Source organism: Cryptotermes secundus, unplaced genomic scaffold, assembly GCF_002891405.2.
Source record: "Cryptotermes secundus unplaced genomic scaffold, Csec_1.0 scaffold1044, whole genome shotgun sequence".
NCBI classification, from domain to species: Eukaryota; Metazoa; Arthropoda; class Insecta; order Blattodea; family Kalotermitidae; genus Cryptotermes; species Cryptotermes secundus.
This window is the reverse complement of record NW_019738363.1, coordinates 778,811-805,553: the sequence shown is the minus strand read 5'-3', so window position 1 is coordinate 805,553 and position 26,743 is coordinate 778,811. Positions and strand designations below refer to the sequence as shown.

At 39.3% G+C, this 26,743-nt stretch overlaps 1 protein-coding gene across 3 annotated transcripts in view; it reads left to right on the top strand.

Moving 5' to 3' along the window:
• Positions 1 to 26,743, top strand: part of LOC111870947 (ABC transporter G family member 23) — a 43,731-nt gene that overhangs the window by 10,436 nt on the left and 6,552 nt on the right. Inside the window, exons 2-13 of one of the 3 annotated variants that reach the window (XM_023863620.2) lie at positions 7,283 to 7,481; positions 10,672 to 10,831; positions 12,003 to 12,157; positions 13,504 to 13,611; positions 14,009 to 14,102; positions 15,113 to 15,292; positions 16,215 to 16,307; positions 20,821 to 20,948; positions 22,974 to 23,178; positions 24,043 to 24,220; positions 25,129 to 25,244; positions 26,672 to 26,742. In XM_023863620.2, the coding sequence (XP_023719388.1) occupies positions 7,285 to 7,481; positions 10,672 to 10,831; positions 12,003 to 12,157; positions 13,504 to 13,611; positions 14,009 to 14,102; positions 15,113 to 15,292; positions 16,215 to 16,307; positions 20,821 to 20,948; positions 22,974 to 23,178; positions 24,043 to 24,220; positions 25,129 to 25,244; positions 26,672 to 26,742 (1,685 nt within the window). In that variant the 5' untranslated portion in view covers positions 7,283 to 7,284. Of the gene's footprint in view, positions 1 to 7,279; positions 7,482 to 10,671; positions 10,832 to 12,002; positions 12,158 to 13,503; positions 13,612 to 14,008; positions 14,103 to 15,112; positions 15,293 to 16,214; positions 16,308 to 20,820; positions 20,949 to 22,973; positions 23,179 to 24,042; positions 24,221 to 25,128; positions 25,245 to 26,671; position 26,743 lie in introns of all 3 variants that reach the window. The other 2 variants (XM_023863619.2, XM_023863621.2) reach the window with 2 other exon arrangements.

Genomic DNA, 26,743 nt, shown 5'->3' with positions numbered 1-26,743 from the left:
AATTACTCCTGAGGGATACATTTTGTGGTGTCCCAACAACGCTTCATGAGGGGTTCGATACCTGGTCTGGTCAAGTGGGATTTGTGGTGGACGAAGTGGCGCTGGGGCCGGTTTTCTCCGAGTACTTCGGTTTCCCCTGCCAATTTTCATTCCACCAACTGTTCCACAATCACCCTCACCTATCCTCTGCGGCTGGTACAATAGGCCAGAAGTGGCCGCGGTACAAGGGACTTAGTCCCACCCCACTAGCAATAATGCAAACGCTTCATGATAATGGCTGTGCGTATTTCTGTAGTTTATACACAGGAACTTCATGAGTCCGAGCATGTGCATAGTAATGCAGTCTACACACAAACATTTCAAACAACTGCCCTTATCACAGCAAAAAGATTCATTGTTTTAATGAAGAAATTAGGCAAGGAGGTAAAGGCATGACAAGAATTAAAGAAAATAAAAATTTGAAGTTGAATTTGAGAAGGAAATTATACACCATTAAATTTCAACTGGATTTTCAACTATCATGAATATATGTGGGGAAGAATGACCGGTTTGAAATCGACATATCTCGTTTATAGCATTCAAGTAGTTAATTTGGTTAGACAGACACTTATGCTTTTTCTAAGTGTGACGATTGCACTTTGCAATGCACAGCAGCCAGCATTTCATAAAAGATGAACCACTGTTACATAGCCGCACATGTTCTTAAGTTATTTTCCGAACAGTTTATAATGTAATTTACATGAAACCTTGTACGAGTATATTACATAACTAATGAATCAAGAAATGGCGTCATAGATATGATGATCAATACTGTATATATCTAACGAAACCGAGAAATATATTGTCACGTAGTATGTGTGACTATAGACGGGGTTTGGATTGGTGAATAGATTTATTGACCACTTGCAGGTCTTAAAAACAAATAACTGTAACACTATCGCTATTTCTACACTTTACAGTTCACTAGAGCACACAGCCTAGTGTTCTCAGTCTCTTACTAGATATTTCCTGGTAACGGCTCGAACTATGGCTCAAGTTCTCACTTCACCGACTCCCGTTCAAAACTATCAACTGACTCCAGAGCTCGTCTCTTGGGTATAACGCATCGGTACGGACCTCATAGAAATCACAGCTCTTCCATGTCTTGTAGTCTAACGGTTCCATTATTACCAATCTTCTGTCTACCAACGGGATCGTGTTTACCGAGCCGTTGCCTATAAACTGCCTTGGTATATCTGTCCATCTAGCAGTCGTTTCATAGCAGCAGATCTACACGCTACAATATAATCACAAGTTAGAATCCCGACAGGAGAAGTATTATATTAGTGGCGCCACTGTGTGAGAGTAAACATGTTAAATGTCCCGCTGTCGAAGTTTCGACCGAAGAGGGGCTACCTTCTTCGGGGATTCAACATTGTTATAGGTCACGAAGGCTTCCTTTCATTTCCACGAGCGAGCATTCGTTTAATAATATTAATATTGTGACTTTTTGTGTTGCGACACTGTGTAATATTGCAGGTGGATATCGACGTACCGACCTGACGATGGATGCGATATGTTCCTCCGAAGCGGTGGCATCCCGCGGCATTATTGCCCGGTAGTATAATTCAAAAGACCGCGGTCTCAACTCTCATCGCTTTCAAAACCTGAAATTCTACTTTCATAATACTGCCCATTGATTGGTTATTGTGTAACGACGCTTATTCAGTTGCGTAGGTCATTAGACTACGCGATGAATAACCAACGTTAGATTTGCGGCAGGGGCAAGTAATTTTCTGTTCATCAGAGCGTACAGACTGACTTTGGGACCCACCAAGTTTTTCCTAGAAATAGGGGTGGAGGTCTTTTCCTAGAAAGAGAGGTGGAGGCCTTTTCTCTTGGGGTAAAGTAGCCGGTACCTGAAATTGCTTATTAACCTCGACCTAGAGGCCAAATTAAGAATGCTTGTATTGGTGCATCCACTTCCCTAAACGTTTTCACGGTCTGATGCTTGATTGATCCCAGGGGCAAATTTACCTTATCTTTTATAATTTCGATTACTACAAACTCAAAACAAACTCCGTGATTTTTAGTCCGCAAGCGAACTATACCGACCGAGCGACCGCCGCTTGTCGGCGAGGTTTAGTGCCAACTTTTGCGGATAGAGGGTGTCGCGTGGTCAGCGCAGCGAATCCCCACGGCCGATAATTTCGGTGTTCTAGATCGGAGCCGCTATTTCCTTGAAATAGCTCCTCAATTATCACCACTAGGCTGAGTGGACCAAGTTCCAGACCCACTACTTCTCAGAAAAATATCTGGTAGCGCCGGGAATCGAACCCGGACCTCTGGATCTATAGCCAGGAACGCTGACCTTGGACTTATGCTGATGTAAAGTCATATTACCTGTGTATATGTGTAAATAGAAAGCAAGGAAGAAGATGTGCTTGGATAAAACTGCATTATGAAGACCTTCACCGTTCTTGCGTTCACAAAAATATCAGCAATGTGCCCAGGTCAAAGAAGATTACATGTCTGTAGTATGTAGCACATATGAAAAGGATAAAAATTGCTTACAAAATTCTATTCGGAAAATTTGAAAAGGAGAGACAACTTTGGAGAAATAGAGTAGATGGGAGGATAATGTATTCCGGTGTTCAGTGGATTCATCAGGCTTAGGTCATAGTCCAGCGGAGGACTGATGTGAAAACAGCACTACATTTAGGGTTCCATGAAAGATGAATTTAGTCTATAGATGATGGACTGTCAGCTTGTCGCGTAGTGCATTGCTGCATGGAGTTATAGTGTTGCGAAAGCAGTTTACCTTGTTTTCTTTTCCGTACTTATTTTCGTCTTTGAACTATTTGCGGTTAAAGAGCGAGATAAGCCAAGAAATGTTGAGGAGAAATAAGTCTTCATGTACAGATGATTCTCACGAACTGTCCTGACGAGACTGGGAGTAGCTGGTGCCCAAACAGCGCCACGCTCTTCATACTGATCCAGTAGGTCGCAAAGAGGAACAAGGCTGGAAAGTGCAGTCCGTGTTGAAGTAGCCTTCTTTGCTAATTCGTATCATGAATACTCGCAAAGGTTACTGGGAAGACCAAGACGTAGGTGGGCGGACAATATTAAAATGGATCTTAGAGAGATAGGATAGAATGGTATGGATTGGATTGATCTGGTTCAGGATAGGGACCAGTGGAGGGCTCTTGTGAATACGGTAATGAACCTTCGGTTTCCATAAAATACTGGGAAATTTTTTAGTAGCTGCGGAATTGGCGGCTCCTCAAGAAGGACTCAGCTCCATGGGCGAGTAAGTAAATGTTTAGTGCCCTCACATCAGAACTTCGTGCGACCATTAAATTACCGTTGCCATTTGTAGGATGTTAAGAAATGCGACCTGGTGCGGCCTCGAGTGGCATAATGTTCATATCAGGTTTCGTTATGTAGGATTTGAGGCTCTCACACCGATGGTTATGAAGATCTCTGTCTTCTTGCATGTAGCGCTAGTAGTCCATTGAAGGTCAACTGACGTCATGTAGGAAAATGTGGCTTCCATCTTCAGGGTTGAAGAGTAAGCCAAGCAAGAAACGAGCATGATGCAGGCAGGAAGCAATGGCATTGTCATGTGTATAAGCGTGACTGTAGACGGGGTTTAGATTGGTAATCGGATTTATTGAACTCCTATAGATCCGTGACTACACAAGTTATTATAACGGTTTCACTAATTCACACACTTCACAGTTCACTAGAGCACACACTTTAGTCTTCTCAGCCTGTTGTGTCTTCGCCAGTCTTCTGGTAACGGCTTCCAACAGCGGACGTTCCCTTAGTCTTCTCAGCCTGTTGTGTCTTCACCAGTCTCCTGGTAACAGCTTCCAACAGCGGACGTTCCCCTTCCTCTGGGTTCCCGAACTGTCCCCGCCCTCATCTACAGCAACTCTCCACTAACTCAGTCACTCACCAACTAACTAACCAACAACCCTCACTAACTATTGTTTATATCGTCTCGATACGGACCGCACAGAAAATACCGTTCCTGTCCTGTTGTGCAATTCTTGCCGTGGAAACATGTTTGTTTGCGAAGCCATTACTTGGTAACGGCTGTCTCTGCTGGCTTCACAGTTCTTACCTTGAACAAATATGGCACGGTAACAAAGAAAGGGTCGATGTCGGAATTTCAAATTAGGAGATTGTTTCTTGTTTTTTTTTTTGAATGACATCATATCAAATTGCAGCCCCGATTTACTCTTCGCAATTAGAATTTCTTGACATAGCAACGTTAAATAATGTTGCAGCACTGATCAACTATCTTTCTTATCACATATATGTGTAGAATTGTAACTTGTACTTGGGAGATACCTGTTCGAATCTCGGCCCAGCCACCACCAATTTCTACTAAGGGTTTTCACAGTTTCCACAGCCCCTCTGAGTAAATGCAGAGATACTGCATTAAAGTAGGTCATGACGCCCCTTCAATATCTTTTTTTATTCTGTTGTTCATTTCGATGCTCCGTAATTTGAGATACTTACGGCCTTTTAACCATTTAAATCTCAGTGGTCACTATATGTACCACCTGTCTTAACATACTATAACTCTGCATTCTGGCGACACAGTGTATCTGTGTACTGTATATGTTCGTCACAATAAACAGCGATTTCTCTGTGTCCGATCTGCTGTATTTATCTACCCATTGTACATTCGTTTTAATCATGTCTACCTAGTACGACAAGGGGCACGCGGGAGCGTAGTTGGTTGAGACACTATGCTACAAGCCAGAATCCGATGAGGTGGATTTTTTCAATTTTCCTAATCCTTCCAGCCGCACTATGGCCCTGGGTTGACTCAGCCTCTAACAGAAATGAGTACCAGGAATATTCTTTGGGGCAAAAGGCGGCCGGCGCGTAAGGCTGTAAACGTTACCGCCATCTGTGAGCCGATTGTGTAGAGAAAATATGGGAACCTCAACATCTCACAACCTTATGGGCTTCCACGGCCTGTTACAGGGATACCTTTACTTTACTTTTTTACTTGCCTAATAAGGCATGGAAGAAATCCCAACCAGTCCTTACCCAACCTTGACGAGTATAACCTCAACCTCACTACTTTCGTGATTACCACAGTGTTGCTGTTCATGACCTCTGTGTCCTCGACCTCCTCCAGGACTTTTGCACCATATGACGAAATAGAAGTATGGAACTTTGATTGATGTTTGTAGCGAGTTTCGACGCTTCTATTAGTTTTATTTCGAACTGAAACAATGACAGACTCACACAGTCTCCCTTCTTCGGTCCTGACAATCGGGAATAATTTAACGTAATCGCCAGCAATAGAAAGGTGATTATAAAAGAAACTGAATGAAAAATCTGCTTGTATATCGAGACAAGGCGAATGGTTGTGTGGAAATAAACAGAACATGTTGCTATGCGACGGCACCATTCTGCTGCGTCATGTAAATTGGTGACGTAGATCGCTGCGTCATTATTAAGAAGATAATAGGTTCTGTTTTCAACATATTAATGAATTTCATAGCGTACTCGGGACCGCCTCTGTGGTCCAGTGGTCAGAGTTCCTGGTTACAAATCTAGAGATCCTGTGTTCGATTCCCGGCGCTGCTTTTCTGAGAAGTAGTAGGTCTGAAACGGGGTCCACTCAACCTCGTGAGAAAAATTCGGGAGTTACTTGAATGGAAAAATAGCGGCTCCGTTCTAGAAAACCGAGATTAACGGCCGTGGGGATCTGTTTCCCTGACCACGTGACACCCTCTATCCGGAAATCTTGGCATTAACTTCTCTGACAAGCGGCGGTCGCTTGGTCGATTTAATTCGCTTGCGGATTACAGGCCACAGAGGAACCGAGGAAATCCACAGAAAACATCATTTACAGTACTGGTTTTTCCTGGACGAGATTCGAAACGACATTTCCAGAATACAGGTTAGAAGCGAAACCTCTTGAACCAGCTTGCTTGTGTTTACTTTTCTATTGCTAGTTGGGTGGCACTAAGTCCCTTGTACTGCGGCCACTTCTGGCCTACTGTACCAGCCCCAGATGATAGGTGAGGATTATTGTGGAGCAATTGGTGGAATGAAGATTGGCAGGGGAAACCGAAGTACTCGGAGAAAACCTGCCCCAGGGCCACTTCGTCCACCACTAATCCCACTTGACCAGACCCGGGATCGAACCCGGGCCGCCGCGGTGGGAAGCTTGAGCTATGGTGCGGCCCTCTGCGTTTATGTTACAGAACCATTTACGTTTGTAAAAAATCGTTGAACAAGCCAGGAAACAGAGGAAGGAAAGGTTTAGGCATCCCCGTAGAGCAGAAACCCACGTATCTGTAAGACTAGAAACACACACAGCGACATCGGTCGTACGGAAAAATGCAGGTTTTTTTTTTTTTTGCCGTACGACCTCCTTTTCAGACTAGAGCGACCAAATACATTTCTTTGCTCTCCGACTGTCGTACGGTGGATGTCTCATGTCGTCACCTATGAAAGCTAGGACTACACTTTATATTCTACTACTTGATGCTACATGAACCGTACGGACGTCGTACGGCCGATGTCGCTGTGTGTGTTCCTAGCTTAACACGTAAAGACGTAGTATAAGACTATCAGGAAGTAATAATAATGCATTATGTGTAACTTCATGCCCACGAATGACACGCACAAATAGTTGTGAACCATACCCACATCAAAATAAAAATATGTCCGAAAAATAATTGTAGGATTTCGAGAAACACAATTTAGAAAAATAAGAAACGTAGTCGAGAAAATAATATCTGATTTTAAAGTGTACCTGAAGTGGTTTTGAACATAATCAGTAAGTCCCTACACGTGTGCTGTTCGTGTCCAATAGATACTCCACTCCTTGACATACACCCTGTATGTTGTTTTCTCGGCGGCTTCTCCTGTTTTTGCTTCCAGACGATTCACATCTCGAATTTTGTCCATGTAAACGTAATTATTTACATAGCCCCAAGAAAGAATCAAGCGGTTTAAATCAGGAGGCAGAGTATACCGACACCCTATCATTACTTTTCGGACACGGGGTGTAATACTCACTGAATACACCCAATACGACGAAAGAAATGACTGCTCGCTCGTTTGTAACCCATTACCTAAGTTATGTTTCATGCAATTATTGGACATTTGGTTGCTACGGTAACCGGAATTTGAATAGTTTTTTATATTTCATCTCACCGTTACAGTACGTTCTATATATACCAGTATATACTGATATTAATGTAACTAATACACGTCAGTGTCATAGAAAATCTAATATTGCAATTTGTTTTCTTGACAGTAGTCATGCCTGTCGAAGTGGAAATTGATCAGACTCTGGCCTTGTCGGAAAGACGGAGTCACTTTCAGTCACAGCAGTCAACAGTTGCAAGCCGTCGGCAACAGGCAGTGTGTGTACGGCGTGCGTACAAGCATTACGGCACCAAGAAGATGCGGCACATCGTACTGGAAGGTCTCAACATGACCGTCTCCAAAGGAGCCATGTGAGTTCCTACTTGCAGGGGACACCATCATTCCTATGGTTCCCATGACTAAACACCGTCGCCATAATTGCATTCGTAGCATGCTTTTAAACAACTCGAACACACTACGAACTAAGCTGTGTTAAAATGAATATGGACCTACATCGCGCCATGATCTCCTGCCATGGCTACTATAAAATATGCAACGGTTACGTATCCATTGTCTTCACGGTCCCAATGCTTATCTTACGGAGTCGATAATGGGGGAAGAAAGTTAATTACACGTTTTCCATGGGGTTTGACATATCCCATGTGATTATGAGGCCATAGCTTACTTAAGATTTCGTCACTTGGGCCAGTTCTTCATGGAACAAAGTGACTTTTATGATACCCCATAAATAAAGATCTACATTTCATTCGAAGTGTAGGATTAATAAAGGGTTAATCCAAAGGGGAAGCACAATAGAACATTGAAGGTCGCAGTACGAGGGCCGCAATTTATGGCCCACCCCTTACACACATTCTTACATACGTACATAGGGGTTGTCCTTTGGCCTTTACTAATTTTTCCTGCGACGTACCGTTTGCTAGAACCAGGGTGGTACAAACGGACGGAGGGACGTTTAGTTATTACGTATTTGTAACGAAATGTATTCCCGCGGCAACACGGGATTCGTTGCATAGCAGCGGGCTAAACGAAATCCTTCGACAAGGTGTTCCCTAGTCAGCCCTAGTGCAGGATATAACAGATCGTATCCGACAAGAGTCCAGTAGAGGTCGTATCCGAAGAGAGCTGAGGGCAGTTGAGCTCCGGGCAGAAGACACTTTACCGAGATTAGCGGTGCGAGAGAGTTGTAACACTGAAGATGATCCGCGCCATAGCTCAAGCGGTTAGTCGCTGGCTTGCCACAGCGGCGGCCCGGGTTCGATCCCGGGTCTGGCCAAGTGGGATTTGTGTTGGACACAATGGCGCTGGGGCAGGTTTTCTCCGAGTACTTCGGTTTCCCCTGCCAATCGTCATTCCACCAATTTCTCCACAATCACCCTCACGTATCATCTAGGGCTGGTACAATAGGCCAGAAGTGGCCGCAGTACAAGGGACTTAGTCCCACCCCACCAGCATTAAACAAAACACTGAAGTAGAAGCGTCCGATACCCACACAATATCTTGTCGCGTTGCCTAGGAAACACGCGACAGTATGAACAGATAATAGCGACAAAATGCAGTAAAATCTAGCTACTTCGGACTTAGTAGACGAAGGGATGGTCGGAATTAGTAAAGATTTTGGAATTATAGAATATAATTATATACAAATGTTTTCAAGTCTTGATTCTGTTTAAAAGCAGAAAAGTGTTATATTTTCAGTAAAGATTAGATAATGTATGCGTCTTTTGTTACTTATGTAAGCCGGCAGGAAGTGTGAAATTATATTATTCTGTATAGAAAGGATTTCAGTTCTATGCAAATAAGAAACACAGCTCTAATTACAGATGTTCCGAATTAGTGAGCTTTTACTATACTGGAACATAAATTATTTTGAAAAGTACATGGTAGAGTTAAAATTGCCCTTGTGCTTAATTAATTGAACATCACGCCATGAAGATGTACGGACAGGTGGAGATATAACTCGCCACTGGATGGAGTGGTGAGCTTCACGCTCTGGCCGCTTGACTCTCGGCCCCAATTAGATAGGTGATTCTGTGATTCTAAGAGCCTGTATGGACACTGGACGATAGAGAAATCTCTTTACACTGCCGGGAATCGAACCCAGGCTGTCCAGCCCGTAGCTCGTCTCTGTGCCGATTGCGGAATCCAGGCTCCTTGAAGTACGCAGTAACACAGAGACTATCGGGACCGCAGGAATTTAACGAAGAAACGGCAGAACAAGCTCCTTAACTGACAGAGATTCTGGCCAAACAAGTTTTAGCGAGTTGCTCTGTGTCGCAATATCTGCGCATTCTGTAGGTCAGTTCAGGATTAAGCAATTCTGATGTGTTTATCATACCTACTGTAGATGGGGGCACTCCCTTGAAAACTCTCAGAAAAAAACAAATTCCGTGACCTGTAGTCTGCAAGCGAACTATACTGACTGAGCGACCGCATCTTGTCAGCGAAGTTAATGCCAACTTCTGCAGATAGAGGGTGTCACGTGGTCTGCGCAACGGATCCCCACGGCCTTTAATCTCGGTTTTCTAGACCGGAGCCGCTATTTCCTTAAAATAGTTCCTCAATTATCCTCACGAGGTTCAGTGGACCCCGTTCCAGACCCACTACTTCTCAGAATATATGTCAGCGCCGGGAATTGAATCCGGAACCTCTGGATCTGTAGGCAGGAACTCTGACCACTAGACCACAGAGGCGGTCAGAACACTCACTGTACGTATCTATAATAAAGAAGAGATGCATCCCACATGAAAGAAACCATCATTTTAGTGTAACCTGAAGGGCACATGTACCCATTTATTTTGAACCTGTATTTACACAGATAGGGTTATATCAGTGTTCCTAGGTCACCTTTCTGACTTCACTGTATACTCATTTACACTGCCACTTTCAAGCTATCTTCCTTTCATGCATGTAATCCATAATTGCTTCCTTTGCTATCTTCTTAAGCCTTATTTCAAAACATGGAATTTGTGACCACGTGGAAGTATTCAAAGTACAACGCAACGAATGCGAATGAATTTGACCTTGGAAAAGTGAAAATGGCATGAAAAAGATAATATTAGCCAAGGTTTCATGCGTTATTCATTGTATATTCTGTTGCACACATATTGACAGACATATCTAAAGAATTCTGCTTGTCCCGTGTGGCCATGGTTAGTTGGTTGTCTTTAAGTGACGTATAATGCTGTAGAGAGCAGAAGAAAAATAATGTGACGCTTATTTATGCTAAATGCAATGAAAGGTCAAAAAATCTAAAGCTGTCCCTGTGCTTAATCAATTAAGTACCATGCCATGAAGACATGTGGGGGAGTGGAGGTATAGCTCCACCTTCCTTGATTTCCCTACCAGATGGAGGTGAATGGTACCCATTGGATAAGACAGTGGGCGAGCCCCAGTGACAACCTGGATGCTGCTGAGAGAGAAAAATATCTTGCTTTTGTCAGGAATTGAACCGCAATGATCCAGCCTGTAGCCTGTCGCTATACAAAGTGACCTATCCTGGCTCTTTAGGAATACATCTCTTCCTGTTCTGACTGATTTCAGATATGGTTTGCTTGGTGCTAGTGGCTGTGGGAAGACAACACTTCTCAGTTGTATTGTTGGTCGGAGAAAACTCAACTCTGGTGATATCTGGGTGCTGGGTGGCAAACCAGGTTCTAAGGGCAGTGGCGTGCCTGGCCCCAGAATAGGATACATGCCACAGGTATGTTCATACATCCACAAAACGTAAGTACTCTGAGGATATTGCTTCCAAGTGGCTCTTTGTGTGAAACATGAAATCTGATCTATGTGAACCTTATTATTCAAAATTCATCTCAGTTTATATACTCCTTCTGTTAACAGATGACTGCAGTCTGATTTTTAACCCGCTCACTGCTTTTCTCTAGAAACATACTTGCTTATTCCCTATAGGTGAGTTAACATATTCTGTTGGCGAATATAAAATTATTTGTATGAAGTATGCGGTGAGCCTGTTAGTTGGTTTCTTTTAAATAGCTAGTGGATTCGAATTATATTTCTGGAGTCGTGGCTGAAGATATAACACTAAAATAAAGCATTGAAATAGTTTTCAAAAGACTACTTTGGATGTCTATAATACATCCATTTTCTTTCTCATACTCCCCTTGTAGATTTCAACTGTTCAGCAACTACTGGACAAGACCTAACAGAATTCCTCATTGTGCCAAGACATAAAAAAAAAACCTTAATGTGTACCTGAACTTGATGAATTACTGTACTATCAATTTTGAAGCCATGATATAAGTACTACAAGATGATGTAATATTTTATTGAAGGTGTATTATATTTTGGAATGTCAAATTATTACTTTCAGTCTAAATACCTTTAAATAAATATTATATGTTAATTGCAATAATTTTCACAAGTTAATTCATGCAGTGCAAGTTATGTCTGTCTATATATCTTACACAAATTTTGTCTCAAAACTTATTTATATTGGTGAAATTGTAAACAAAGTTTCATTAAAAATGGAAGTAAGTGTGTGAAGGGATATATCAGTTCAATGGAATGCTGAAATACAATATTATTGGATGTTTGCACTGTAATTTGTAATGCAGATTTAATGTTGGCTAATATCTGCCACAAATAATTCAATCTTAATACGCAGCTCGAATATCAGTTTGATGCTACTGCTCTCTATTTTAAACATTTTTCTTATGGAGAATATTTAAAGAACTAAAAGGAAAAATATTTTCAGAATCTGTATAGTATGATGATTGTAGTGCCATCATTTCTGTACCAAAAGATTTATGTGTGCACTGAATTAATGCAGGATTGCAAAGAATGCATTTGGATAATTTGTGTATTTCAAACTTGTTTTAATTTTTATACTAATGTTCATTACTATTACACAGGAGTTATCTTTATATGTTGAGTTCACCATACGAGAAACATTCTTGTACTTTGGATGGGTCAATGGAATGACGACTGAAGAAATTGATGAAAAGATACATTTCTTGCTGAAATTCCTTCAACTTCCATCAGCAAATCGTTTCGTCAAGACTCTTAGGTTAGAACCAAGTGTTGTATGCCAAGAGTACAGTATTTATGCCTTTGTACCATGACAAAATTAGCAATAATTTTGTTCTTTCTTACGCTTTCATATTCTTTTATGTTTAAGGCTGTTTTACCACAATGTCTGGATAAAATTTGAAATGAGAAAGCAATATTTAATAAGAACAGTAATAGGCAATATGTTGTTGTGCTCCATGCTTCAGCTTATGCCATTGCTATGCTAATTGTTCTGATCCACCATTCAGGAGAGTTACCCCTTTAAGTTGAGATAAAGAGGAAGGGTTAAAGAATAAGAAAATGTTACAAAGAAATGGGACAAGTAGTTAATGATTGTGTAAGAATGTGATTGTAGAGATTGTAGAGACATAAAAGCATAAACCATTTTCATTTTTCACTGATGACAGTAATAATAACAATTTTTTCTAAAATGAATAATTATGTATATCTTTAGCTTTTTGAAGCACAAATTTCTTCTGATTAGTTAAATACGTACTCAATTGCTACTTCACAGGATACTTGTCATGTCTCCAATATGAAGACCAACATTGCCATGTTGTTCATATCAAGTTGTTTAATTCAAAATTCATTAGATGGGGACAAACACGAGAACCTAGTACTATCCAGAACTTTCTTCATATAGTAAAGAACACAGCCTAACATGTCAGAAAGATTTTGTGGTCAAGAGAAAAAATCCAGAAGGGACATTTCAGTTTGAATTGAATTTGAATTGATTTTTGTTCTGTTAATCCAAGCATAGGTTGACACCATAGGATATGGATAAATTCAAGTACAGATACATATTATCTGTACAATAATAGTTTTGCTTGAAACGCTTATATGATTATAATAGAGTATTAATATTACCGTGCTAATTGGATACATACAGCACAGTCTGCAAAAAAAGCAAAATGATGCAGTAACATGCTTGGGAATACTCAATACCAGTTACTGTTTAGTTTCATTGAAATATTCTTCTGTGGAGCAGAAGGTGAAAGTAAGTAACGTTTCAATGCTGCTTTAAGTTGCTTAATATTAATATTTACTGTTTTGAGACTTTGAGGGAGGATATTTAACACTTTGATACCGAAGGAGTGGACTCCTTTTTGATATAGAGATAGATTTGCTGAATATTGGTGGTAGTTGAGTTAAGTGTCAAGCTTCCTTATGGATATAGAAATCAGACTTTGTGTTTGAGACAACTGGGTTTCTGGACTTTGTCCATGTTCTTGTATCCCAAAGAGAACCCAGAAAACTGGATCAGTTCGGAATGCTAGATGATGGATAAAGCCCAGCAATCCAATAGTTTCGACAGAATCCTATATGTTTCGTGTTTTGTCTCAGTGGAGGACAACAGAGGCGAGTCTCCCTTGCAGCAGCCCTGGTGCACAGTCCTGAACTACTCATCCTCGATGAGCCAACAGTTGGTGTGGACCCAGTGCTCAGGCAGAAGTGAGTCGAGCTGAATATAAGTACACTATGTATGCAGAGCAACATTCTGAGATATTAAAGTGATATGTTCCTATTTTGATCCACCTGGGGCAACCTATGCCCTATTTAGTCAGAATCAGGGGCCCGAAGTGTGTTTTATATTTGTTTTTATTAGATTGTTTTGAAGATCTTTTATTCATAACATTAATTTTGAAAATATTATTTTGTAGTTTTGTGGAGTAGCTGTAGTGTTTTCTATTTTGTGCTCAGCAGCTTCTCCTTACTTCATAAGGATTTACTGTTTGCAGTCAGCTCGACACGGTACGTTGCCATGGGTAGCTGTCTCCAACATGCTGCACACAGACTTAGGCAGAACTGTATAGCTCATGTTGTATCACATTCTCTTTGTTTTGTCCAGCATCTGGGAATACCTGATAGATTTATCAAAGACTAAGAAGACAACAATCATCATCACTACCCATTATATTGATGAGACCCGGCAGGCTAATATGGTAAGCACAGGTTATGCAGTTTCACATTCAGAAAACTGACGTTTTGTTTCTTTGCCAAACATACGGGACAGTAATATCAGTTCTGTCCTAAATAATGGAAAAACTGGAAAAACTTGGGGGGTTATATCTTTTACAGTTTTGAATGTCATATTATTGTTAGTGTATAATTTTCATGTTGGTACAAAATAAAATTGGGAGTATCAATATTATTGGTAATGGTTTATGCTAACCGTCTTACAGTGTATACACTTTTCCACCTTATTCTGCACTTCTACACTACATGTTTCAGCACTAATGTGCCATCCTCAGGTGTCTTTATGCACGTTAAACTACTGTACTGCATGCCATGATGTCTTCATTCTACAATCACTAAAATCTGTATTCGTCATATATGTCGATGAATTCTAAATAATAAAACTTTTCAGGATTCATCCTACATCGCACTCAAACATGCGAATTACGCCAATCCTCTATTATGTGAGCATTCTTCCTACATACATTTGTGTATCGTGTTCTGTGTTGTGTTTTGCTCCTGTTACTGCATGCGTACAATGCACTGAATCATGGGGATAATTAATATCTAGTAGAAATGACACAACCAGAGAGGGATTAGAAGTTGACTGATGCCTGAGTAAATTAGAAATGGATTAGTTGCAGTGGTGTGGATATATTAAATGGGATATAAGAAGGATACTCAAAAGAGTTTTTAGAATTACAGGTGAGTGTCAGAAGGTCCAAATTATGACTAAAGTTGAGATGATTTACACAGTCAAATGGTAGCAACAAAAATAGAGGAAAAACATGGGTTTAAATAGACAAGGAAAACATATTTGTATGATTTTCATTCATCAAGCAACCTACTGATGGAAACAATGCCAGTTCAGGAGGAGAAAGGCTTGCACAGTACAGAAATGGACTCTGGTCTGTTCTTATACCTCAGATACTCTGAGCTCTTCTCTACAATGTTACTCTTGTTGAAGTAGGATCAGTGCTGATTTATGCAATCACAGATTGGATTGATGAGGGGTGGCAAATTCCTTGCTGAGCAGCCTCCGGAGGACCTGTTGGCAGCTCACATGTGTGACACACTTGAAGATGTATTCCTCAAACTAAGCAAGTTGCAAAACCAGGGCAAGCGCCGTCGTAGCAGCTACATGCTGGAAGTAATGGGGCCACCAACACCAGAAGAGGTTAGTGTACTTTGATATAGTACAATGGCAGCTGCAATATCTCACAAATAATTTTGTATACACTTAGATCTCAGAAGTGAATATATTTCTAGCAGTCCAAGTGTTTTTGTGTCCTGTTCAGATGTCTAAGCTTTCATGGTGGTGATAAGCTGAAACTCAAAAATAATCATGAAATCTCAATGTCCAAGATTGCCTTAAGAAGAAATACTTATGCAGTCTATAAAATGAATGCACAACCAGGGGTTTGCTCTGTTTCTTTATCTGCGCTTTTGTGTTTCACACTCCAAGTTTCAGATGAATTCCAGTGGTCTGCATGAGTTTACAGTGACTCTTGCTTTTCATTAAATTTATTCTCATCACAATTTCTCAACTGTGACTCAAAGTACACAAAATATAAATTTTATTAATATCTACAACATTTATTTAAAACTTTTGTATATGTTGATTTTTTAACAAAATACTAGGAATAATAGTAATGTATAGGTTTCTTTGCAGTGTAGGAGGTGTACTGTTAATTAACCCTAACACCAATTCAAAGATATTTTAAGTAAATAAATATGAAGACCAATGACAGATACAAAGCTGCAAAGAAAACACTTGGAAAATATGTGTATGTTCAAAATTAATTAATTTTTATCCACTATCATTCACCAGAAACATCTATCTGCTTGCTGCATCTGGAACTTTTTGATTCTTAAGTTTGATTTTTTTTAAGATAGATGAAACCATTACTTATATTCATGTGATAAGCTCTATTTTTGGAACTACATTTTAATAAATGACATTGTTTTGAGTGCTGTAATTAGTGTGAAGATTTAAAAGTTGTTCTATAATATATTAAATTTTATTAAAATAATCTTACTGGGTGTTTCCTTCTCAAACCATGTAGATATTTTTATCTTAGTTCTTTGTCCTTATGTAGGGACCATCAGCATTTGATACAACTTCAGAAATCAGTGGTGAATATGGAGACAACATAAGTCTCTCCAGCAAAGATGTGAATCCGGTGACCAGCGTAAGTTGTTGTACTCTTTTCTTCATTACGTCTGCAGAAACTGTTTGCTGTCCGGCAACAGAGTTGCACCATTTTGCTGTTGTAATGAAGCTTCATCATCAACTTGTGTTTAATTGCTACAGTACTACCACTGCTGGGTGTTGGAAAAATTGCAGATCATCTTACTTAACTTAACATGTTCAGCTAATTTATCATCATTTAACACCTTTTTCTTGGTGTCATAACAACGTTTTTCATGCTGATAAAGATCATATATTTTATCCCTACTGTTTGAAACAAGAGATGAATTCTAGCAGCAGATCTGTAAACTAGTTTCTGTTCAAAACTCACACTGTCATTTACTACATTCTGTTATTGTTCCAAGAACTATTGGCATGTCTTCGACGTGCTGTACTAACACTGATAACATGCAGCTTGGCATTTTCTGTGTGCGATTCATTGTCATTATTTAAAGGAGATGTGATGCTTGCCTAACCAGTAACATGAGCAGTAACAATTTCAATTATCTCTACTACTTCAAGCATTGTTTCCATCTTATACAGGTTGATAGATGAAAAGACAATGGTCTCTCTTTTCTTCCCATGAACTTTCCTTTTCAGTTTCATGCAGCTCTTTCCATTTTGGTTGAGTCTTAATTCGTATTTGTCAAATTGCAATTTAAGTCAAGTATGTTAGTTTAACAGTTGGTTCTTGGGCTACTTAATCATGCTGTACCAACAGCAGTATTTAGATTGTGGTCTTCTGGGTCCTGACACCATACAGTCTAGTAGGTGGTTACCAGTATTTTACTGCTGCTAATTACAAATGTACAGTAATCTATCTGGGCCCTTGGACCCCCTCATCAATATTTGATTCCTAACCAGAATGTGTGAAAATATGACAAAGTTGTACTGGACTTGTTCTCATCAGATTCTTCAACCTTTAGTGTGATTTCACATAATCTACATAATCAGAAATTTCATGCTTAATAATATTAATATTAAGGAATATCATGGTAAAATAATTTAACAACTCATTCATTAATTAACCAAATAACAAACTGTGCGCAATTGTAGAATAAAGTTTGTCGCTGTAATAAGTAAAATCCAGTAATAGACCTGCCCTGTATCAATTAAATCCAATCTTCACCATTTTGAAATGTCCNTATTGTAGCCTGCCCCGGGTGATTATGATGATAGTGAATCTGGTAGAATGAAGATTGGCAGGGGAAACCGAAGTACTCAGAGAAATGCCGCCCAACCGCCACTTTGTCCACCACAAATCCCACTTGACCAGACCCGGGATCGAACCCGGGCCGCCGTGGTGGGAAGCCACCGACTAACCGCTTGAGCTATGGCGCAGCCTTGAAATGTCAGTCATACTTTTTAATATTATTACGTTTATTACTACTTGTTTCATAAGTAAAGAATTTGTAAGAAAATCAGCATCTGCTAAATAATAAAAATAGACTTGTGGCAGAAATGTGTTTGATCAAATAATCTAAAATTGTAGCATTCGAAGACATATGAAATTATAGAAGAGAGTTGTGGAAGAAAAGAGTCTTGCTTATTTTATGGCAGCTGTACATTTCTCGGCCCTGTGCTTAATTCAGAACCACACAATGAACATATGGAGTAGATATATAGATCCATAAATTCTTAATCTTGGCCCTAAAGAGTCAGTGGCCAGCTTTCTAGCCCAGCCGCTTAACTGCTGGGGAAACAGCTCCTGGTACCCATTGAATAGAAGGCTGGGTGGGCACCAGGGCTAATCTGGTTGGCATTGAAGAAAGAAAAAATCTTTAACCTTATGGGGAATCAAACTCAAATTCTCCAGTTGGCCAGTCTGTAGCCTGTTACTATATTATGACATGATGGCTCGATAAACACTTATCTGTGGCAACAGATATGAGTGCAACAATGTAAGATACTGTTGGGAGAAATGTTTCCTATGTGGTCCATGCTGAGGCTATATAATGAGGACCAGCTGCCATCATGAGTGAGTTACATCTATGAGTTAGTCGCAAGCCACCTGCCGTCTAGTGAGGACGTGAGCACCGAAGCAGAAGAACCTTCAAGTAATGCCTCATGAAGACTTAGAAGCCTTAATGTTTGGAGCAGTGATTTGTATCATGTGTAGATTTGTGAAACTGTTGTAGTTACTTGTAGTTGCGAGCTATAAATATCCAATGACTCCAGTTACCAATCTGAACCCCATGTCTGGTTACTGACACAGACAATTTTAATTGAGCTATTTCAGCTCCTGAGTGATGTGATTCAAATGCACATTGACACTTGATCTATCATATTCTTTATCGTCAAGTGAACATCATATTATATTCATGCCACATGCATCCTTACACTGCAAACGTCTTTCTTCATAATGTTATATTTTAGCGTCCTGTTGCACTGATTTAAGTCCATGATTTATTTCAACCATCTTCCAGTGCATACATTCATCTATCTCCTCCTCTCTCTCGCACTACATGTTTCGGCACAAAAGTGCCATCTTCAGGTGCTTATTCAATTTACGCTAAACTAGTTCATTGCATGCCTTGTCGTCTTCATATTAAAATAACTAAAATATATATTTATAGTGAAAGATAGTGCTCCGACAGAAGAGGATAGGCGTGACTCGCGTAGTGAGATACGACGGAGGGATGAAATATCCTGAACAATTTTAATATTTTTAACATTTATCAATATATATGATAAATATATATTTTAGTTACTTTAATATGAAGACGACAAGGCATGCAATGAACTAGTTTAGCGTAAATCAAATAAGCACCTGAAGATGGCACTTTTGTGCCGAAACATGTAGTGCGAGAGAGAGGAGGAGATAGATGAGTGTATGCACTGGAAGACGGTTGAAATAAATCATGGTCTTTCTTCATGCTAGAAAGAATGTTATTCTAGCAGTTATGCATTCTACAGGTATGGTTGGAATAAATTTCATATTATTAAGTTACTTTTATGTTTTCAGTCTTGTTTCTTGTTGAATATCCATAAGACAGTCTTCAGAATACATGTATAAATCTAAGTACTCTTGGTTCCTGGATAAAGTGAAGATATTCAAATACACAGAAACAATTCTCATGGTATGGCCAGAATTCATGAAGCATATTCATATTGATGTATAAATATTAAACCAATATGAGCTATGGGTAATGAAAAATAATTCTCTGTGTGTCTATATATATGCTGTAGCATTTCAGTTGTAAGTATGTCTAGAACATGAGTCACAAATGTTGGTGAAGTATTTATGATAATTATGTGACAGTACATATAAGGTACTTTGCAGATAACTTTACAGAAACTGAGTAGGTTAATACAGCAATAATATTTCAAACTTTTATTTAGGAGGTAGCCAGTTCAAATCTCAACCACAATAGACTACCCTAGTTAATATTTACTTCAGGTTTTCTTGTGGGACAGTACCTTCAAGTATAACATGACTGACTCGTTCAAAGTCCTTATCTACCCTCCATTCATGACCAAAGTGGACGCTGTGTAATCTTTGTAGATTAACATGTCATCATGAAATAACATAATAACAAATCAATCAGTAGTGCAGAAATTTTGTTATATAGATGGAAGGATGATACTTAAATCACTGTTGAAGAAATTGGTTGGGAGAATGTGGACTAGATCTATTTGGTTCAGGAAGGGACTAGTGGCAGGCTCTTGTGAATGTGTCAGTGAATCTTCATGTGTCTTACAGGACAGGCACGTTCTTGTTTATTTTACAGGCTGTTAGTTTTTCAAGAAGAATTCTGCCCATGGGGGAAATGGAAACTTATTGTCCGACAGAAAAAATGCTGTAGAAATTACAGTATTCATATGTTGTCTTGTAGGTTGTAACACTGTGTAGTCTTGTATATAATTACTGAAGTTTTGGAGGAACATGCCACTTCCATTATCAGGGTCAAAGAATAATCCAAGGAAATAACTAGCGAGAACCATACCCAGAAGTGAAATGGTGAACTTATACTGACTACATGACTTGATTTCTTGGAAGATAGTACTCTTCATTTTTGGCACTATGAGAACTTCAGTTCCAGCAAACCACCACTTGCACACAGTACTGTGTCTGCAGATTGCTGTAACAGGATTTCCCACGGTTTGTCAGTGTACCTTCCAGTAGAGTCAATGGTACAAGGAAATATGAAACTATGCAAGATTTGAGGCTTTCACGGTGGTGACTATGAAGAAAGCAGTCTTCTGGGATTTGGCACCGTGTATATGTGGTGTTAACCGACGTTTCGGAGAAACGTATCGCCTCCATCTTCAGGGTAGAAGAAAAATATAAGAAATCTGCAAGCGAACAGACCGTGAGAACCAGTAAAAGCAGACTGCTTTACCGGTTCTCATGGTCTCGTCGCTTGCAGATTTCTTGTATTTTTCTTCTACCCTGAAGATGGAGGTGATACGTTCCTCTGAAACGTCGGTTAACACCACATATACATGGTGCCAAATCCCAGAAGACTGCTTTCTTCTAAATATGAAACTGTCTTACCCTGTGTGCTTCACAGACTGAACCAGATCTGCCTCCAGAGGAAGGGGGAAAATGGGGCCTGATGGATTATCTCAAGTTCCTATCCATACATAGAATGAAGGCTGTAATATGGAAGGACTTCTTGTGGATGTGGAGAAATGTTCCGTGAGTATGCCCTTTGCAAAAATTATACAGTGATCACCAGCATATGTTAAGCACAGGTTCTCAGTGCCATATAGGAGCATCTGAGAATTTCTTTGAACACGCGTGGTTGTTCATGAACCATTCACTGTAGCAATCAAGTTCCTTCCGTCAAATGTGACACTTTTTTAAGTTTTTCACCTCGTCACCACCTGCCTTACATGTTTCGGCTTAAAAAAATTCACTGTAGCTTTTATTTTGTGGGCTATTTAATTATGCTGTCAGTATCTAGAATAGAGAATCAAATTTTAGGATGAATGATAACTTGCAGAGTTTGAAAGGTACCAGTCATGGCCCAATCAGGGTACTATCCTGGAACATGCCTAGAGGGACTGAGGAAAACAACAAAATACCTAGTTAGGATAGCATGAGGCCAAGCTAAGATTTTAACTGAGCACCTCCAAAGTATTCAAGAGCATTACTGCTAGACTAACCCACTTAGTTACTGAGTCTTAATGATTACAATTTTATCAAGCTTATTTGAGCCTCTACCAATATAATTGGCTCCTTGTTCTTCAGTTTTATTGTCAACTAATGGTCAGCCATATTTTCAGATCATTAGTATGCAAACAGGATTGCAAAATATGTGACGTCGCTTCCATAATCTGAATGAGAAAGGAAAATCTCGATATATTCTCATATTTCTTGCATTGGTGTCTCACAGAATGAATCACTATGATCAGAACAGTACAGCTTGCATGTCTGAGCACTTTCACCTGAGAATGGATAATATGCTCATCAGTTTGAATACGCCCATAAACTTCTTTGCTCTCAGGCTGAAACACTTTAGCCTTCTTCCTTTTGATTCAGATTAGACTGTCTTTTTTCTTGATATCATAGATCCATTGTATTGTTGTGATCACAGCTCCGTCTAATGATCATTAAGCCTACTACTTATGTATGTGTTTATGCTCACAGAGTTGGGCAACCTAAGTTATGGGTTCACCCATAGATCATGAGTTACCACTTGGCTTATAGTGGTGAATTTTCATTGACCCTGCTGAAAGCAAAGAAAGTGCTAAGAAGTTAATCATGTTACATGGTTCTTAATCAAGTTCAAATTAATATCATTAAAACATAGCAATGAACAAATCGTTTCCTGGATACTAGAATGTACTGTGTCCATTAACACCAACTTTGGGAAACTGGGTTTGAATTTGGGGAATTGATTGCACTATTTCAGAATAAAACTCATTCTGAAACCTCACACTTGTAAATAATGTAAACCTGTGAAAGTGTATGGAGATAATGTGACACAATGCACAGATAAGCAAAAGTGTAGACAGAACACTGCATACCCAAGTAACAGTTTCACTGTGTGTTCATGGCTTTTTTCCAGAAACAGTTATCTTTGCCATAAGTTTTTTGAAGACTCAGACATGATTCTCATCATTGGGCTGCTATACTATAATATTTTGCACCTGAAGTGAAGCTTTGGTATCTGTGATTTAAATGCCCTGAAGTTATTGGTAAGAGAACCCAAGTCTCACTAAATTTTGTTATTTTTTAAATTAATATTCAGACTAATTTTTTGTATTTATTTTAGGATATTTACAATCTACTCATAATGTACTAATACAGAGTAATAAGCAGATGTTAAGAGCATTGCGTGGCTTGTAGGGAGCACCATCTGCTGATGGGTTATCCTCTGTTACCTAGAATAGATCTTCTGACCACTGGCGTTTGAGTCTAATTGACTGATTTTTACTGTTAGAATTTTATGGTGTAATAATTTGTAGACCCTGAGTAAAACTAGTTGTTGTATGAAGAAAGCTGTCTTCTGGGATGTGGCGCCATGTAGATATTGTGTTAACCAACGTTCCTCCAAAACGTCGGTTAACACAATATCTACATGGCGCCACATCCCAGAAGACAGCTTTCTTCATAGTCACCACTGTGAAAACCTCAAATCTTACATAGTTCTTGAATCTTTGATGTAAGTGCTCCAGACTGAACAAACATGTGACCCACACTTTCTTGTTTTTGTAGCGTGATGCTCTTCATCATAGGGCTCCCAGTGGTACAGATAATCCTGTTCTGCCTGACTATTGGCCGTGATCCTAAGAACCTGCACTTGGCCTATGTGAACGATGAGCTGAACTTCACAACAGACTGCATGCCTATAGAGGGATGCAGTTATGACCTCCTGAGCTGTCAGTACTTGGATTCTCTAAGGACAAGGACAATCATATTAGTGAGTGTTAGAAAATGATTGGGAGATGGAGTCATACAACGTTGATCTATGTAGAAGTCAAAGCAGTAAGCCATGCATGAATTTGCAGTTAAATGTGCAGAAATATTAGTGTGCTTTGTGGGTTTCTCTCAGTGTATTCTATGATAAAGTGCGGCCACTTGAAACTGCTTCATTCAGAAATTCTTCAAGTAGATAATCTGGTCATAGTCTTTCCTTTTGGATATTTCAGGACTTGCTTTTGGAGCTTATATTTCCTTTTATGGATGTGAAGAGACTAGTTATTTTTGTGTATAAAATTTCTACTTAGAGTTTAAATTTTGACTTCTTCTGAGTTAATTCTTTTCTTCTCAGGCTAAAATATTCAACTGTTTTATAGCAGTCAGTGAACATAATTACTAGGGCTATAATTTTATCATAGAAATACAAATTGTCTTTATTAATTGTGAAAATTAACAGATTACATGCAGTCAGAATATTTTCTATCTTATGAAGGAGATAAGACTGAATAAAAAATCAGTAAGGTCACAGTTCTGGATATTACAAACCCAGCGTTCAAACCATCATAACTTCAATGTACAACAGAGAAAATCTGTACAGCACTTACTTGAGCAACATTTTCATATGATAACAAAAATACAAATTTTAAACAGTTCTATAGAAGCAATCAGAAAGAACATGTTGGAAGAATATGCTCTTATGAGCTCACCAAAATAATTATGGAATACAGACTCAGAAGAAGTAGCCAATTAAAGAAACAATGAAAAATTAAATGTTCTACTTGGCAATATTTGTAACTGGCCAATTGGAACAAATTCTGGGAAGGATAGTGCTGGGGTCAGTGACCAAGTTTATTTTGCAAAACAGGATCGGTTTGAGTTTGAGGAAGAGTCCCTGGAGGCTGTGCAGAAAGGCAGAGCATGGGGGGCACTGTACTTCAGCTCCAACTACTCACACAGCCTCAAGGAGAGGCTAGAGGAAGCACGCTATGCTTCAGAGCTCATTGTCAATGACAGTAACGTGATTGTACAGATGGATATGTCCAGTGAGTAGACCGCCATCCATTTTATTCACATTCACAGATTTCAGCACATAGCTGCAGTACATATTTTACTGAATAAACATGAGGACAGATTTTTTAAGTATGTGTTTTTAGAACAAATATGGAAAAAATGTAGTCGCATACCAGACTCCTATATTAAAGAATCAGTATGATGCCTGCAGTAAATGCGCTGTGCTATCAGCTGCAGTATATTATATTTCAGAACTTCGCTCGTTGTAGAATATTAGTCTTTTTACACATATTTTTGCCTTGCTTTTGAAGAAGTTGTGTTTGGGTATGGTTTTTCTGAATTAGAGTTTACATGCAGATGTTATTCTAGGCCCAAATATACCAAGCATGTTCTTTTGTCTGCAATGTTTTGAGAATTCATTTATGCATTAAAACATCATTTGTTAAAGCATAAATTCCTGAAATTGGTTCATGTGTGTGACAGCATTATTCACATTACCCTGTCCAATAATCTGAAGGATTCAGTTGCTTCCCATCTGAAAGAAATCTTGGAGCCATTATTTCTATGATGGTAGCTGCAACTACTAATATTAGTATTAATGCTACTGAGGGCATGAAGAGAATGCTGCATGAATTGCTGCATTGTTTGCTAAAAGTTCTTGTAACCTGTGGATAAGAGCTGACTTACTGTGTCAGATCTGAGGTTCCCATACCGGTAACAATAAAGATTACTGCCTTCTAGTACATGATTCAATGTTGGCTGCTAGATTATTGCCAGCATTTTCAGGGTAGAACAGTTTTCCTTCTACCCTGAATGTGGAGATAGCACAGTCTGCCGAAGCATCTGTAATGATGTATTATATTGTATTACATGGCATCATATACCAAAAGATAGTAATCTTTACAGCTGACCTACTGTTTTATTGTTTGTCGTATTGCAGATCAACACATTGGGCATCTTCTGAACCGAGATCTATTGATGTCATTTGTGGATTTTGCAAAAAAATTTTTGGGAGCCTGTGGCATCAACCCCAAATCAGCAAATATTCCTATTAGGGTAAGTCTGAGTGGATGAAGCCAGGGACTTCAAGTGTGCACTGTATTCTTAGAGTTCTGATCTGTGAATCACATGACATTCAGTTACTAAATATAATGATGTAGGAAGAATAGCTGCAATTGGTATCTTATAATTTATTCATTATGACATTTTCAAAGGAGGAATATTCTCTGAAATGATGAATTTAAAATTGATTCAACTGCATTGGCTATTTGTAACTGCCACAAAACAGTTGCACGAAATCCACATCTGAAAACTGGGATTTAAAAAGCAACCAAAACTTGGGTAGCGGCATTTCTTTAACTGGAGGAATGGTGATTGTACTTTCATGATATGGTTTGGAACTGTGTAGCAGCCCTTCCTTTGCAACAGATATAACAGCTGCACTATTCACTCGCCACAGTGCCCTTTATGTAAACAGAGACATTAAAGCATTAAAGCAGAGGAGACTTTATATTGCACTTTCCATGCCTTACACCTCAAAATATTGTAATGAAATTGATTACAGTGAATAATACTTACTTACTTATGTAGCTGAGCCCTTCTCGAGGGGAAGTCAAATCTGCAGCTACTCAAGAATTTCCCAGCATTTTATGAAACCCAAAGGTTCATTACCGTGTTCACAAGACTCCTCTACTGGTCCCTATCCTGAACCAGATCAATCCAATTCATACCATCCCATCCTATCTCTCTAACATCCATTTTAATATTGTTGAATAATATAAACATAAATTAATAGCAGCCTGTAAGGCTACAGTTGTGCAGAAAAATAAAATTAGGAATCCAAATTCAAAATGTAAGAATAATGACGTCCTGTTTACTATCCATTCTGCTTCAAAATTCTTCCTTGAAAACAAACATTTATCATTTAGAAGTTGAAACAAAAAAGTAGGAGTCAAGGATGTTGAGTGATCTGATGAAGGGTGATATAGGGAGAATAAGAATAATCTCATAAAGTACAAGAGAGGGATGGAGACAGAGGAGACTGGAAATGGGTCTGCAAAATGACAACTCACACAACTGTTAATGCCTGTGGTTGATGATGACTTGTAATATTATTCTGCAGTGGTTGAAGACTGAAATTTGTTTGAAGTAAAAAGTGGTGAAACATAGGGCCACTTGCTCCTTGGAAGCGTGAAAGCAGAGAGATGACAAAACCCAACTGAGCAGGTAGCGCTCCTACTTCATGTCTGGGATATTATGGATTTGATTTTAGGCTTGCCAGCTGCTCTCCTTACTAAAGTCTGTCATGGGATTTTCAGTCAGAAATATAAAGAGGCCAACAGGCCACAGTCATTCCTTCTAAATCCCTCCAAATTCACATTTTATGATACAAAAGCATTTCGAAAGCATTAAATGAGCCATAAACAAGCAAAAGAGTCAGAAGACTGTCAGCAAGCCCTTTCACATTCCATCTTCTTTTGCAGTTTGAAGAACCAGTGTATGGTGACCAAATACCGGACTTTACCAATTTTGCTGCTCCAGGAGTTATTTTGACG